Source organism: Emiliania huxleyi (genome assembly GCF_000372725.1).
Source record: "Emiliania huxleyi CCMP1516 unplaced genomic scaffold EMIHUscaffold_32, whole genome shotgun sequence".
In the NCBI taxonomy this organism is placed as follows: domain Eukaryota; phylum Haptophyta; order Isochrysidales; family Noelaerhabdaceae; genus Emiliania; species Emiliania huxleyi.
In genome coordinates this window covers 269,109-284,348 of record NW_005199601.1, presented here as the reverse complement: position 1 = coordinate 284,348, position 15,240 = coordinate 269,109, and the positions used below count along the sequence as shown (strand labels likewise).

Genomic DNA, 15,240 nt, shown 5'->3' with positions numbered 1-15,240 from the left:
GGGCTCCGGGTGCCTGAAAAAGACGGATTTACGTGGGTTGTGGGAGATTTACTGTCGACCCAAACGAGCCGTCGACATCACGGCCGAGTCGGCGGCTGACTTCCAGCAGCTCTCCATCTTCACCGAGCTGCAGGACGCACACAGCACCCTCCTCAATGACTATGGGTTCTCCCAGCAGGTCGCCGCGGCGCACGTGAACCACGACCCGCAGAGGCGCATCCGCTTTCCAGAGGGTCGGTGGTGGCATCCGAGCTCGCCGGCGAAGCTCTTTGCGGAGAGGGACGCGGAAAGAAGGTTGTCCAGCGGATCAAAGAGATGGTCGAGGTTGGAGGCGCGGTCCCTCACATTCAAGATGTGGAAGCTCGCCTCGGGGTTGGCTCTCAGAATGTCCCTGTGAGTTTGAAGGAACGCTGACGCGGAGAGGCGATGCGAGGCGTGTGGCAAACCCGAGGGCCTTCTGATGGGCAACCCGATTCGCCGCAACAGGGAGATTTCCCCATGCCTTAGTGTGTACATCAGGGTTCGTCTTTCGGCTTCTGCCCTGCTCTCTGTCGTTCTAGACTCTTCGCCAGCTGTGCCGTTTGTCGCAGGATCATCTGGATCCTCTGCTCCGTCGTACTCATCCTCATCGAACTCGCCAACGTACCTTAACCCTGTCAGGTTGGCTAAGGACCAGGAGAGGATCATTCCCGTGGCAAAGTAAGGACCCTGTCCGGTCCCAGCTTGTGTGCGTCAGTGTGCCTCCCTGCTTTATCACGGCATGTGGCCCGCGCTCAGCGCCGAGGGCATCAGCTGCCGAAATTGAGCTTACTGATGCAGGTGACCACAGCGAGACCATGATGATCGCACAGGAGCGCGAGCAAGGAGATTTCGCCAAGATGATGGCGGCGCCGATAGGAGCGGTGCGAAGGCATTCAGATTACTCGACACGTAAAACCTCGACGGAAAGAGTTTTCTTCCCGGAACACTAAGTACAGCTAACCTGCCGGCCAGTGCCAGAGACGGAGAGCTGTGATGTGGGAGGGTGGGGACGCGGGCCTGGGGGCCTGGGGGCGGGCTGGGGGGCGGGGCGGACGGAGCTAGGGGTGGAGCGAGAAAGGAGGGCTGCCACCGCAGCACAGGTGGGCTAACTGACTTGTGCAGGGGCGGTGCCGAGCAAGGTGGCCGCTCCTACCCCGCGGCGAGCTCTTCTCTCTCTCTCCTGCTCGCTCGCAACTGCTGACGGTGCGCAAGCCGCGGAAGAACTCAGGAGAGATTGTGCGGCCAAAGGTATTGGCGCTGGGCTTCGTCCGCGAGTTTGGCAGCGCGAACGGAGCACGCAGAGCCCGGCTGAGAGCACCCGGGGTACCCGGGGTCGTGCCAAGCATCTGCTTCCATCGGCAGTGTCCCCACCGGGGCAAAGTCGGCGGTTCCCGGTACACACGTCGCCCCAACTGGGGTCGCGTAAACGCAGGCCCCTTGAAAGTTGGGGCCCCTCGAGTTCTTGCAGGCCTGGGCAGTGGAAACGCCACCGCACTCGCAGTCGTCGCAATCGCCGCACCCACCCTGGCCCAAGGGGGCGAGCTTGGGCCAGGGTCCCCTTCCCACGCTGTCCCCTTGGACCACGTGGTCCCCTTCCCACGTCTTGTCTGCTGCCCAGCCGGCAAAGGGGTCCCGCCCGCCAACATTACTAACGACGCCATACCGTGCTGGAAAGATGGTCTTCATGTAGCAAGTTTGTCCCGGGGACGGGCCCCACGGAGCGTAGTACATCGTGTTGGAAGTATCCTTCAAATCCCAGCCCGCATCAGCCACGCCGAATCCGTGCAAGCGCAGGCAGTAGTCCGGGCAGTTGAGCGGGAACGCGTCCTCGTCGTAGCAGTTGCGGGTGGACCCACCCTCACAGGGAGGAAACCCCGAATTCGGGTTGTTACGGCTTGCGTTATTTTTGAGGGACGGCGAAACAGGACCGGTCGAGAAGCGAGTTGCTCCGATCTGCACGTCCAAAGGCTCGGAGGCCGACGGTTTGTACTCACGAAGCACCCGCAAGCTGGCATCCTTCATTAGGCGGCGCATCATCTCCGGCGACATCACGTTGGAGAACCACCGAACCTGGTCGTTGTTGGTGTTACAATGAACCCCTTCGTGCATGAGTCGCTCAGATGTTTGTTGGATTGTCCGGTCCTGCACGCGTTTTGCGAAGTACCATGCACCACCCTGCGTCTCACGGCAGGCTGGCGTCGCATTGCAAGCCTGGACCAGCTGACCCACCACAGACGCGATGGATTCGTCTGGGGGGCGAATGCCGGTTCGCATGCTAGTCCAAAATAGGTACTTGAACTCTCCTGTCGTGTATTGCTTTTTTTGCTGGCTGTACCACTTCTGCAAATGGTCGAGTGGCTCCTTTGCGTTTGTTAGCCTGACGAGAATGCTCAGACCGCTAGAGACATAGTCCGCTGAAAGTCTTTGGACGGGCGGCAGTGCTTCACGCGCGCCTCTGCATCTGTTCTTGGCCCACCGCCGCGCGTGCGAAATGCGACAGCGCCGACGAGCACGACCGACGGTACACGCATCGACAAGTCGTCTAGCTCAGTGTTCGACGCTGTTCACATAAACCACAACCCCACCTGTTCACAGCCTTGTTATTGAGAAGAAAATACCTCCTATATGGCGCTGTGCGCTGGTTGGGCCAGGTACCAATTTTGTCGAATTTATTTCAAAATCTACAGGCGCAGAGCGCCTGCGAAAATTTTGAAGAAATTTGCAGTCGGGCCTGATTTTCATCATACATCAAGATCTTTCACATTTAAGGTGTGGAGTTGGGGGGTGGGTTAGGTTAGGGTTATTAGGGTTAGAGGGTTAGGTATGGGTTAGGGTTAGGGTTAGGGTTAGGGTTAGTCCTCTTGTGTTTGTATGCCAGCGTTGCAGAGTTCTGCGCTGGGATCTGGCCCCAGCGCGGACGAGTAAGACTCAGCACCGCACGCTGACCCCACCAAATGCCGCCTCAGGGCGCCAGGCCGCCAGCCACCTCTTACACGCGGCCGGCGCCCTCTCGCGGCAAAAGGGTCGAGCGAGCGGGCAGAGTCGCGATGTCTGCGCACCCGCGTGCTGATGGGCGGCACACGCAGCGGAGAGAGGCCCTGTCGCGCCGCCAGTAGCGTTCCGCACTCCCCACGCCACCAATTGCCGCCTCAGGGCGCCAGCCACCTCTTACACGCGGCCGGCGCCCTCTCGCGGCAAAAGGGTCGAGCGAGCGGGCAGAGTCGCGATGTCCCTGCGCACCTGGGTGTTCGCCGCCTATATGCTCTATCCTGTGCCAAGACGGACACGTTTTGACAATCAAAATCTACCTCAAAATTTGCGGCCGCCCCTCGAAATTTGCTGATCAAAATTTGCGGTGGCCCGGATCGAAACCTGTACTTTGGCCAATGCGCTGGTCTGTGAGAGGTTGAGTTCACACAAAAACACAACCCCGGACCGTGGCCACCCCTTTTCCGCAGGAGTGGCCCAGGAGGGTCCTGCGGGTAGGTGGTACAAGAGAGAGTTGTGAGGGTCGATGGAACGATGTGCTGGGTAGCCTCGGAGCTACATGTAGCCTCGGAGCTGGGTGCTGGGAGTGGGTCTCAAGGGAGCTGATATGTGATAATGTGTGCGGCGGCATGGTGAGGTGTGCGGACGCCTGCGGGCCTGCGCCCTGCGGAGATTTCCATGAAAAAACGCGCGACGGCGGACAGCAGGCTGGGGCTCACGCACAGCAGAGCGCCGCGGGCCGCTCCCACGAGCGGCAGCGGGGGGAGCCACACACCCCCCACACACCCTCTCCCGGGGCTCCCCCCATTAAGCATTTTGTCATCCATGCCCTCAAAACCCAACCCAGTGACGCGGATTCAATTTCGTATAGATAATCGACGAGAACGGCTCACGCCCCCGGGCCGGCCACCACTGCCACCCGACCAAAACTTAGCTGCCCCGCCCTGCTCCTCCTCCGCCGCGCCGTGTCACATCGCGCGTACAAGCTATGTTGCGCGCTTCTCCCTTGTTCGGCTGCAGTTGCCAAATGGCCACCACCACTCTTTGGTGAGGGACGGCGCTTTATCAGCGCTGCGCTGGGACGAACGCTCGAGATGGAGCCCCGCGCCGCGCATACTCACACCCACTTGTCGGCCTCGACGCCAAAGACTAATAGAGCCGGGGCCCCGTTTCCGCACTGCGGCGCGGCGCACCGACGGTGCCTCCGGGGGCCCCCGCCTCCCCCCAGAGCAATGTCGAAAGAGAGAGCAGAGACGTAATATCACATATGCAGAAACAAATCCGACAGCCAACGGCAACGCACACATGGGTCATGGCGGTGTCGATGGCGGCGGCGGCGGCGCGGCGGCGGGGCGGCGGCGACGCTCGGCGCTCAGCCTAGTACCTCACCTCCCACTATCCCCGCCCCTTCGCCCGGCGCACATGCCTCCAGCCTGCCCGACCGCGCGGAGCGGTACATGGCGTCGATCGCCCTCACGACGGCGAGCCCCACCTCTGCGCCCGCGCCGACGTAGTGCTCCCTGCCAAGGCAGGCGTCGACAAAGGAGCAGAGGCTCTCCGGGCCGGTGCCCGCCTGAGGTCAGGTCGGGTGAGGTACACTTCTCCACACACACACACACACAAGGTGGTGGGGCAAGGGGGGGGGGGGGGCTCGCGTCTCCACGTCTGGACGACAGGAGCCCCACGGCATTCAAAGTGCAAGGCCCGGTGCGCGTGGGGTGCGCGCGCGTGTGAGTGTGTGTGTGTGTGTGTGTGTGTGTGTGTGTGTGTGTGTGTGTGTGTGTGTGTGTGTGTGTGTGTGTGTGTGTGTGTGTGTGTGTGTGTGTGTGTGTGTGGTGTATGTGTGTGTGGTGTATGTGTGTGTGTGTGTTTCCCGCCTAGCATGAACCCGAGGGACAACGTGGACGACGGCCAGTGCTAGTCCCCCGTCGGGAGGACGACCCCGGCTAGTCGCCGACCACCCCCCACAAAGAACGCTGCACAAAGACCGCATGGGCAAGGACTTGCTCCTGTGTACTCCTCCCCTGGTAGGAAGACGCGTCTGGTTTCTTTACGTATCGGCGCCCGCCTGGTCGTAGTTCTCAAAGGCGAAGCTTGCCGCCGAGGCGAGGGCCGCCTGTTCACAGCTGGAGGCGTGAAGAGACGCCGTCCACGCTCACAGCGCCTAAACCCGCCGAGCCGAGCCAGCCGCCTCGTCGTCCGCGTCGAGGCCGCCCGCCCTCCTCGAGAGCCTACGTGTACCATACCTCTAGGGTATCGAATCCAGTGTGGGTGTAGTCCTGTGGGTGGTGCGGTAGTAGCGAGCGAGGTGAAAGAATACGCCAACGTGAGGGCGGGAGTACGGCGGTGTGCAGTGTATTCAGAGCACCGCGTGAACACGAGGAGCTGCGAGCCAACGTGTGTACGGCTGAGCACGGCTGAATACAGCTGAGTCCGTGTCCTCTCGAGCGCTAGTTGGAGCACAAGAGCGCGTCTTCCGCTTCTAGGGCGACGAGATATGGGGAGATACGGGGAGATATGGGGAGATCTTCCGCTTCTAGGGCCCGAGAGCTGCAGCCGGCCCGAGTCTGGCTGCTGGTCGTACCCCTCGTACACCGCCATCCCCTGGTACCACACCTCCAGAGTCTCGAATCCAATGTGGGTTCAGTGCTGAGGGTGGTGCGGTATAAGGACGGCCTGCGTACCATACCTCCAGAGTCTCGAATCCAATGTGGGTTCAGTCCGGAGGGTGGTGCGGTATCGGGCGGCGCCTCATCGCCGAAGAAGCGCGCCGACACGTACTTCCCCAGCTGGCCACCCGCCGCCTCGTGCGCGTTGCCCGGCACGGCGGCCGAACCTACATGAACGCACCAGCATCGGGGCGGGAATGCGGTTTGAGCAGAGGGACTCAGAGCACTGTGCGACTACGAGGGGTACGACCGCTCAGTGAGAGCAGCGGAATACAGCGGAGATATGGGGAGATATGGGGAGATATGGGGAGATAGACCGCTCAGCGAGTGCAGCGGAATACGGCGGAGCACGGCCGAAGACAGCTGAGTCCGTGTCCTCTCGAGCGCTAGTTGGAGCACAAGCGCGCGTCTTCCGCTTCTGGGGCACGAGATATGGGGAGATATGCGGAGATGTGGGGAGATCTTCCGCGTCTAGGCCGCTGTGCGTCCAGCAGTCCGGACCCGGTGCTATAGCCGGTGACAGCGCGCCTCGTGTCGGCTCCCCGAGCCAATCGTGTGCAGCGTGTGTGTGTGCGTGTGTGGGCCCGTCCTTGGTGCTACGAGGTGTGTAGCACTGACTGGCTGCTTCTAGGCCGCGGAGCCCGAGAGGGCGATCGAGGCGCCGTTGCTGCAGGTGATGACGGCGGCGACGGAAAGGTCGGCGCCGCTCCTCTCGGAGAGGGTCGTGTGCGCAAAGGCGTGCCTACGGGACGTGCCTCGGACGTGTCACGGACGTGCCCCTCCTCTCGACAGAGAGGCTCGTCAGGCTTTGCGCGTAGGGCAGAGGCCGCCGACGTGAAAGACAAAGGCGAGCAGGTGAGAGAGCTGGCCCCACCCGAAGCCGTTGCCGCTCATTCTGCCCGTGCTGCGCGTCCACCCCTCGTTGCTCGGGTCGTCGAAGAGCCACAGCAGCGCGCTGTGCATGCAGCACTGGACGTGCTGCACCCGCCCGACCCGCCGCCGCTCCCGGACCAGCGCCGCCGCCGCCCGGCTCTGCGCGCGGTAGTTTGCCGTGTTGTTGATCAGGAAGGCGAGGCCCTGGTCGCGCTCGGCCGCCGCCGCCGCCGCCGCCAGGCCCAGCGCCTCCTCGGGGTCGGTCGTCATCGGCTTCTCCATGAGCACGTGCAGGCCCGCCCGCAGCCCGGCGATTCCGAGCTCAAAGTGAGAAGCGTGCGACGTGCAGACGAGCAAGCCATCCAGCCGGAGCGGAGACGCGAGCGCGTCGGCGAGCGAGCTGAAGACGGGGCAGCCGTAACGCTCTCCGAGCGCTGCGGTGCTCTCTAGCTCGTTGATCGCCGAGCGCGGGTGCGGGTTTGGCTCGACGATCGCCACGATCTCAGCCTCGGAGTGGCGCGAGAGGTGCGGCAGGTGCCAGCCCTGGCTCCACCAGCCGGCGCCGAGCACGGCGATCCTCGCCTTGCGCTGAGACATGGAGTCCCTCAAGCGGCCCTCTTTGATCTTCGGAGGTGAGTGCTGACACACGATGAGATCAAAAACGCGCTGGGTGACAGAAAAAATCCTGGGTTCTACCGTGAACTGGGGCGAGGTCTGGCCCAGGCCCGAGGTGGTCCAGCGGCTCGCCTCGGTGCTGGCGCGTCAGTACGTCTTCCGCACCTTCTCTTCGAGTGCGAGAATAAGAAGTGCGGCGCGAGGCGCCACGCTCCGCATCGCCCGGCTCGAGGCCGAACTGGCGGCGTGGCCCGCCAACAAGCCCCGCCCGGTGCGCAAGCTGTGGTGGCGCTGTGAGCACGCCTGGCCTAGCATCCGCATCGACGACGTCAAGTGCCCCGTTGGCTGGCCAACAGCCGCGTGGCTGCAGCTGCCGCTGGCGAGGCGGCAGCTGTGGGAGGGAGCGCCAGAAGTACGACGCGCAAAGCGCCCCGAGTACCTGGGTGTGTGGGAGGCGACGCGGCCCAACCTGCAGAAGTACGACGACCAGCTGCAGAAGCACCGCAAGAGGAACGGTAGCTGGCACGCTAGGTGCAGTACATTCATGACTGGTTGGGTAGTAGTCTAAGTTCTGAGCCTCGAGGCTGAACGGGTCTAAGTGTGGCTAGCCACGCTGGAGTGCTTGCGCGGTCTAAGATCAGCGGGAGCCTCTTACATCGGCTAAGTCGGCCGTGGCACGGCCTGGGGCCAGGAGGCTCCTCCACCGTGATCAACGATACGGCGCAGCCCCCAAATTTTCTTCGCCTGCGGCGGGCTATCGATCCTCTTCATGCTTAGCAATCGCCGCCTCAGCATCCTCCTCTTCCGACTTTCGTTGCTGCTCCTTCATTCTTGAGCGACGTCTAGCCAAACAGTTCTCACATGACACGAAGCTCCTCAAGCTTAATCAAACGTGTGACGGTGAAGGCGTGAAGCCTGTGTGTGCTGGTCCTCTTTGAACGATCCGCGCGTGAGGTAGCATAGGGCCTTGTTGGCAGCAGCCAGCTTGTTGCGCTGCTTCGTTGCGATGAGCTGATTGGGATCGCAGAAGTGCATGCCAAGCACCGCCACGATCTTGAAGCAGAACACATCGCAACCGCATCGTCCGCACTGCCATCGGCATGCCGCGCCCGCCGCTTCGCCGCAGCCGCCTTAAGGCACGCATAGCGGCAGCACATGGTACGGTGCGCGTACTTGAGCAGGCGTTGCGCGCCGTGAGTAGCGCACTGGCCCTGGGAGAAGGCGATATGGCGTCGTGCGCGGCATACGTTGGTCGGACGCGTCCAGGTATTTCGGGTAAACCTGGAGGCTTTTCAGGTATACCCGGGTTTTGCCCGGAGTGGCCTTATGTCGTCTAAGTTCATGGCCCCCGACCATACAGCGTCTAAGTCTGAGCCCGGCTCGGTGCGGGGGCTAAGTTGAGCGCTCGCTCGCTGCAGAGGCTAAGTGTAGAGCGACCCTCTAGCCCTACTACCCAACCATTCATTCATGGAGATTCGATAGCGAGGCAGGGTCTGGCGCGCTTTCCTTTGGCGATTACTTTGATTAGTCATTAGAATGAGTCGCGTCCGTCCGTCCCCGCGCTGACAGCTGACACGCTGTGTCACACGTTCATATCACTCTCACACTCCTCTCCACCGACTGCGACTCAGCTGTGTGTGCTCGAGTGTGTGTGTGTGTGTGTGGTGTGCGTGTGGTCTGTGGAGAACGGAGTTTACCTTTGTTGTACCTTACCCCTTACGTATCGCTCACCCCTCACTGCCTAAGCTCGATCCTCCACGTCCTCCACTCAAACTCCGCGAGGAGCACCGGCAGGACAACCTCTGCGTCGACGGCGTCGCCGCACAGGATCTCCCTATCCGCCTCATTGGACAGGTCGAAGCAGCCCGAGGTGGCGAGCAGGTAGACGGGCGTGTTGCATTCCACGAGCCACAAGCCTGCCAGCAGCTCCGCCTCCGCCGAGGGCATGCCGGACGGCCGATTCGCTGCGTGGAGCGCCGCGTCGAGTGCCGCGATCGGCACCGCCACGTCGAGGACGCAGTCGCGGTACTCGGTCGCAAGAATGACGCGTTTGGCAAAGGCTCGCAACGCTCGCTTGAGCGAGGCGAGGCAAGCGATGCACGCGCGCTCCTCCGCTTCGCCGAGCCGGCTGTGCTGGCGCACCGTCAGGCTGACCCCGCGCGCAACGCCCGCATGGACAAACACCCGCGCCTCGAGGTGCGTCTGCTGCAGGTCGTCGACCCAGCGACGCAGCATCACGTACCCCTCCGCTGGCCCGTCCGCTGCCGCTCCGACCTCGATTCCGCGAAGCCGCGCCGCCGTTCGCTCGCTGCACCGCAGGTTCGCCTCGACCGCGTCGTAGCTGGAGCACGGCACGACCGTCTTGCTCGAAGCATGGTCCATGCGGACAAAGGCCTGCCCGCCCAGCCGCGCGATGGAGGACTCTATCGCGTCGCGCAGCGTCGCCAGCGGCTGGCCGGCGCGAAGCCGGAGGAGCGAGCTGGGCGGCGTCGGCACACCATCGCTCTCGACCAGCGAGTACCAACGGTCGGCGCTCCACGCCGCAGCAATGAGCGCGAGGAGCTGGTGCGGCGCCAGCGGCGGAGCAAGCACGATGTGGCTCACGGCGGAGCCTCGAAATGTGAGATCGCGGCCGGAGTCGTCCGCCTCCACGAGCATCGCGGCGTCAGCGAGCCAGCTGGCCACATAGACGGAGCGGAGCACCTCCATGCCCGCGGGGTCGACCGGCTCGAGAGAGCCAGAGAAGGCAGAGTAGACCGGCCACGCGGTGCGTAGCTGCTCGTGGTTGATGCCAGCGGAGTTCATGTCGCCAAGACCTCACAGCTGCTGGTCTTCGACATATCTTTTTCTTGACCTTGGCGTTGTAAAATTCTTTTTTTGTTAGGCCCCACACCGTCCACACGACGAAACCACTACTTTCAAGGGTGTCGCGTCCCCCGTCCTAAATACTCGTATGATGGAACATACCAACACGATACAGTGATCAGTGTGCAGATATGAAAGCATACTGCAATCTTCAACTTCGGAAGTTCGGAGGAAAAATACATGTTTACTCAAAAAGGACAAAGGTACCTTAGTTTTTTGGAACAATAACAAGTATCGCGGTCTAGGCACTAGGTGCGGTAGGTGCGGCGGGCGGCGAGCCAGCCGGTCAGGAAGCACAAGCAGGCCACGCCCGTGAGCACTAGGCTGTGTGCGGTGACCGGGCTTGTCACGGGCTTGCCGGTGACCACGGGCTTGTCGGCAAACTCTGGCTCATGTCGGAGAGCAACGCCTTCTCGGAGGGCACCAGCACTTTTTCGTACGGCGCGTTGGCGAACGAGATGCCGTTGATCACGTCGATGTCAGAGCCGCGTGCGTCGTGTTGCCGCTCTTCACCGTGCACTTGCCGACCTCCATGGTGTAAAAGAGATATTCGTCGGCGTCCGGGTCGCGCGCGACGCATGCCACCTCCTTGCCCACGAGCTTGAAGTCGTGCGTCGACCAGTCGCACATGGGCTCGCACGGGACGGGGGTCGGGGCGATACCGAAGGCTGCCCATAGAGGAGCCCGAGATCGAGACGGTCATGGAAGACTCTTCCAGACTTACCGCTACCATTCGAGCCCTCTGCATCATCTGGCTGACTTGGCTGCTGGGCGTTCGTTGGCAAGTGCTACTTCTTCTCTTACCAACTGCAACATGCGGGCTGTTGCACACCAACGAGGGGGCTCAGGTTTCTGCCGCCGATCCTGAGGGGTCCCAGGTCACTTCTGGCTCTATCGTTTGGGCCCTCTCCTTCGTGTACCTTGCTTGGGCCCTGGGCGTCCCTCGGCAAGATCTGGTGCCGTTTGTTGCAGGAGCAGCGTTCATCATGCTGCCGGACGTCGAGGGGGCGCGAACTCGGCGCAGCGCCCGACTCAGCTTGACGGCTGAAGAGCGCACCGCCAGCAACGTCCTCGCCGCCGTCCCCGTCTACATATGGATCGTGCTCTCGTTCGTGTACAGGCTTCGCCGCAAAGCAGCTCTCGCCCTCCGCAACGCTGGCAATGTTGGAAGACAACCCTACGCGGACCCGTGGGACAAACAGCGAGCTGTGGAATGCCTCCAGAGGCATCTGGCAACGGGTTCGACCGAGATGGCGCTCTGGCCGCGCCAACCTTTCCCCCGCCGAGTAGCTCATGGGTACTCAGAGTGGCGTCGGGTGGCTACTTCTGCTACTACGACACGGAGACTGGTGAGCGCAGCTGGTTCGCCCCAGAGGGATCAAGCTCCTCCTTCGTGTACGACCAGGCCGACTTCTCGCAATCAGTCTCTATGTGCGACCTGCCACCGCCTCTTCCTGCCAACGCGTCCATCTGTGCGCCGTTCAACACTGGTTGGTTTGCACACAATGTCGATGCCAACGACTGCGTCCTCCTGTACCACGGACGGACAGGACACGTCCGCTTGGCACCTTGGATTTGCCTCCGGGACGAGTACGGGCGCGTGTACTTCGGCAACCTGATCACCCGCGTCACGCAATGGTATCCTCCCAAGCTGTGGATGCAGGAGAACATCGCCCGGCCGCCCCTCCACGACATCGATATGTCTTGCCAACGGGTCGACGACTTACGGTCAATTGCGCTTTGCCTGGCCTCAGCGCATGCGCCACCGTCGAAGCTGACCCGCCTCGTCAACCGGACGATGGTGGAGGGTGGGGCACCGTACCGAAACTGCATCGGGCTACCTCACTACCCGCCCGACTCGTTCGACAACGACCTCACCTTCCCGATCAACGGGCACTACGAGCGTATCAATGGGACGCTCTGGAAAAAGATGTAATCTCTTTCCGCTGCACCTTTGGCATCCAGATTCCCAGCCGCTCGATTTCGTTGTACCCCTGTCCAACGATATGGATTTCTTTCTATCGATTTCGAGCCGAGGTTCCTAAATTTTGGGTCTTTACGATGCCACAAGAGACAAGGGCTGGGCGTGCTCCTCACTCCCAGTGTTGCGTTCCTTTGGCAAGGGCGCTTCATGTAACATGCCGAGGCTTGCTCCGCCTCCGAGGAGCCTACAGACCGTACTTACCAGGACTATAACGCGAGGCAGTGCATCTCTCCTTTGTTTGCACTATGACCTGCCGCTGCCTCCCCCGAGTATCGGATGGGCACCTCAGGCCAATGCACGAGGGGGTCTGTCAGTGGAGAGACCACTTCACAGCTATGCCTTGCTCCTTTAGGTGCTCTTAGTATGTTCTGACTCATCCGTCCCTGACTGCCTGAGTACACTCCCTTCCTATTGTCTTGTTCTCGGCGTCCTGTGGGTGTGTTCACAGTCTTGTGTGAATTTCGGCGCCGCCGAAATTCAAGGTCCGTCGGTCTCTTTTGACCGCGGCGTTAGAGAGATCCTTTGCTTGTCATGCCTTCTGTGTTCTCTCTGGCGCTCCCGCTCCTGGCCGGCGTGTATCCGCCGAGACCTCAGAGTTGTTTTGACCGCAGCGAATATGTTCACACCCGAGCGGAGGCCAATTGATTCGCGAGACTCCGGCAAAAAGGGGGTTGGCAACGGGCTTTTGCGGACGCAAGCCTTCAGCTGGTGCCAAAACGTACCAAAACGTCCGTCCCGTCGACCAAATACGCGGTCGGTAGAAATGGCTTGCTTGCAAGAATGGGATGCCGACAGGCGTCAGGCGGCGCATGCCGAGAAGTCGCTTGCCGTGCGGGAGCTCGTGCGCCTCTCCCTGCGCGTGCAGTCCACGGGCGTCGTCGCGGAGCTTCATCTCGACACGGCACTGGTTGCTACGAGCGGCAGCGGAGCTGATCACGAGCGACGAATTCGCAGGGGATGCCAGGCAACAGATGGGCGCGCAGATAATTGGCGTGGCGTCCTAAACAACGCACGAGCATGCTCAACTGCTGCGCGACGCTCTCTGCGACCCCGACTTTCTTTATGTGCTTTGCCATTCGCCGCCGCATTTCCTAAAGCGACACTAGCACTAGATGCGTCCTGGCATCGGGAGGGTCCGCCTAAGAGGAAGTATGCATGTACTTTGTGCGTGGAGTGTCTTCCCCTTTTGCGCAGCAATACCTTAAACTTTTAGGCCCTCCAAATTCGGGTCGGAGCGTAGCGGAGTGGGCCCCGAGTTTGAAAAAGGCGACGGACGCTTGCGTCCTAGCTCCAACATCGCCTCCCCGGCGCAGAGGGGCCCCCGGAGGGATGCACAACCGCTCCACGCCACGCCGCTCGCGGCGGTCCTATTCCCAGCTCCGCTGAGGACCCGCACGTTATTTTTTATCTTAGCCGCCAGCGATACGCCGCCAGCGATACGCCGCCAGCGATACGCCGCCAGCGATACGCGGCCAGCGATACGCCGCCAGCGATACGCAGCCAGCGATACGCCGCCAGCGATACGCCGCCAGCGCCGCCGACGATCGCCGCCCGGATACACATCCAACCCGCCGCTGGCAACCTCGCCTCATGTCAACAACCCCGCGTCTGCGTCAGACCATAGCGAGAGAGAGGCTCGCGTCGTGGCAGCGTCGAGAGGCCGTGGCAACGTCTGAGGACCGCTGGCTCAACGTGGACGGACTGCACGGCACGCCCTTCTACTGCCACGGCCGGCCTCGGCCTCTGCTCCGCGGTTGGCTGCACCTACTGCCGGCGCTGGCATCGCCGATCTGGAGCGGCTACCTGATCAGCCTCTGCCCCACTACTGAGACGGCGGCCGCCGCCGCGCTCGCTTGCTTTGGCGCCACTGCGATGCTTGGCGCGAGTGGTTGTTACCACCGTTTCCCGTGGAGGAGCGAGGCCGCCGAGACGTTTGCGGGGAATCTCGACCTGTGCGGGATCTACCTGCAGATCGCCTTTGCTGGTTCGCCGCTTTACGTCACGCTGCTGCCGCCGCCCGTCGCCTGGCTCGTCGTCCAGATCATGGCGGGCTGTGCGGCGGCGGGCTGCCTGCTCGTCTTCTCGCCAGTAGAGCTCGGCCTCCACGCCGCGCCGCCGCGTACTGCGCTGATCGAGGACGGGTTTCCCACCTGGAAGAGCCACGCCCCTTTAGGCCGCCACCTACGCACCGCCGTGTACTGCGCCATGGGCCTCGTTCAGCTCGTGCCCGTCACCACGTCGACTCTCTGGTGCGCCGCCTCCCGTTCTACCTCCCGTCCCCCGTCCCCGCCCGCCCCGCTCCCCTTCACCGCCCGGCCCGCCCCCTCCCTCCCGCGCAGGTACCGCAGCGTCTACTCGCAGTTCACGCCGCTCGAGCAGGGCCTGGGGGTGATGGGCGCAACCTCGTACCTCGTCGGGTCGCAGTGCTACGCCACCGCCTCGCCGCGGCTCTGGCCGCCCGTCTTCAGCTTCCACGAGCTGTGGCACCTCTGCGTGCTCGTCGGAGTGGCGGCGCACTACGCGCTCTGCTGCAGCGTGCTGCTGCGGCACCCGGACGCGCTCTGATCAAGCGGGTTCTTCGGAGTGTGGAGTGTCACTGTCAGTGGAGTGGACCGCGCCTCCGAGGCTGCTGCGCACGGATGTGCCACGCCTCCTAGGCCTCTGCACTAAGGTCGTTGTGACGTGCGTACTGAGCTCCCTGTCTCTGTCTCTGTCTCTCACTATCTCTCAGAGTTTTGTCTTTTGTGAGTCTCTCTCTCTCTCTCACTCGCACTCGCTCGCGCTCGCTCTTGAGTAATCCGGGTATACGTCTCGAGTAATCTCGGGTCTTGCACTTTGAATGCCGTGGGGCTCCTGCCCGTGTCCCGGGCGTGCGGAGATGCGAGGGTCGCCCCCCCTTGCCCCACCACTTTGTGTGTGTGGAGAAATCTACCTTACCTTACCTTACGGGGCCGTCTCGGGTAATCTCGGAAGTCTATCGTGTAAGGTAAGGTAAGGTAAACTTCTCCACACACACAAAGTGGTGGGGCAAGGGGGGGGCGACCCTCGCATCTCCACGCCCGGACACGGGCAGGAGCCCCACGGCATTCAAAGTGCAAGCACCGGCCCGGTGCCGTGGGTGAGCAACCTGCACCCCACTCCCTCCCTCCCAGACACAGGACCCACACACAACCCCACAGCGTGGACGACTACGTGTTCAGAAACACCAAGCAGCGAGGCGAGGGT

At 62.3% G+C, this 15,240-nt stretch overlaps 4 protein-coding genes across 4 annotated transcripts; 2 read left to right on the top strand and 2 right to left on the bottom strand.

The window, feature by feature from the left end:
• Positions 1 to 4,126: 4,126 nt before the first annotated feature.
• Positions 4,127 to 7,148, bottom strand: EMIHUDRAFT_450792 (hypothetical protein; the record flags this gene model as incomplete). The annotated part of the gene is made up of 7 exons (XM_005774035.1): positions 4,127 to 4,158; positions 4,399 to 4,582; positions 5,180 to 5,240; positions 5,594 to 5,625; positions 5,694 to 5,813; positions 6,513 to 6,755; positions 6,840 to 7,148. The coding sequence occupies 7 exons, from the start codon at positions 7,146 to 7,148 to the stop codon at positions 4,127 to 4,129; spliced, it is 981 nt and encodes a 326-aa protein (XP_005774092.1).
• Positions 7,149 to 8,869: 1,721 nt separating this feature from the next.
• EMIHUDRAFT_354807 (hypothetical protein) lies at positions 8,870 to 10,002 on the bottom strand. The gene has a single exon (XM_005774034.1). The coding sequence runs from the start codon at positions 9,969 to 9,971 to the stop codon at positions 8,901 to 8,903; it is 1,071 nt and encodes a 356-aa protein (XP_005774091.1). The 5' UTR covers positions 9,972 to 10,002; the 3' UTR covers positions 8,870 to 8,900.
• A 1,242-nt stretch (positions 10,003 to 11,244) lies between these two features.
• On the top strand, positions 11,245 to 11,967 carry EMIHUDRAFT_101506 (hypothetical protein; the record flags this gene model as incomplete). Its single annotated transcript, XM_005774033.1, has 1 exon — positions 11,245 to 11,967. One exon carries the CDS (start codon positions 11,245 to 11,247, stop codon positions 11,965 to 11,967), a length of 723 nt encoding a protein of 240 aa, XP_005774090.1.
• Positions 11,968 to 13,995: 2,028 nt separating this feature from the next.
• Positions 13,996 to 14,750, top strand: EMIHUDRAFT_463740 (hypothetical protein). The gene is made up of 3 exons (XM_005774032.1): positions 13,996 to 14,113; positions 14,189 to 14,264; positions 14,355 to 14,750. The coding sequence occupies exons 1-3, from the start codon at positions 14,059 to 14,061 to the stop codon at positions 14,578 to 14,580; spliced, it is 357 nt and encodes a 118-aa protein (XP_005774089.1). The 5' UTR covers positions 13,996 to 14,058; the 3' UTR covers positions 14,581 to 14,750.
• The last annotated feature ends 490 nt before the right edge of the window (positions 14,751 to 15,240 follow it).

Coding starts and splice junctions, on each gene's coding strand:
- EMIHUDRAFT_354807 (XM_005774034.1), bottom strand. CDS start 9,971: ATGAACTCCGCTGGCATCAACCACGAGCAGCTACGCACCGCGTGGCCG.
- EMIHUDRAFT_463740 (XM_005774032.1), top strand. CDS start 14,059: ATGGCGGGCTGTGCGGCGGCGGGCTGCCTGCTCGTCTTCTCGCCAGTA. Junction 14,114..14,188: donor CTTCTCGCCAGTAGAGCTCG/GCCTCCACGCCG, acceptor ACGCCCCTTTAG/GCCGCCACCTACGCACCGCC. Junction 14,265..14,354: donor GTCACCACGTCGACTCTCTG/GTGCGCCGCCTC, acceptor CCTCCCGCGCAG/GTACCGCAGCGTCTACTCGC.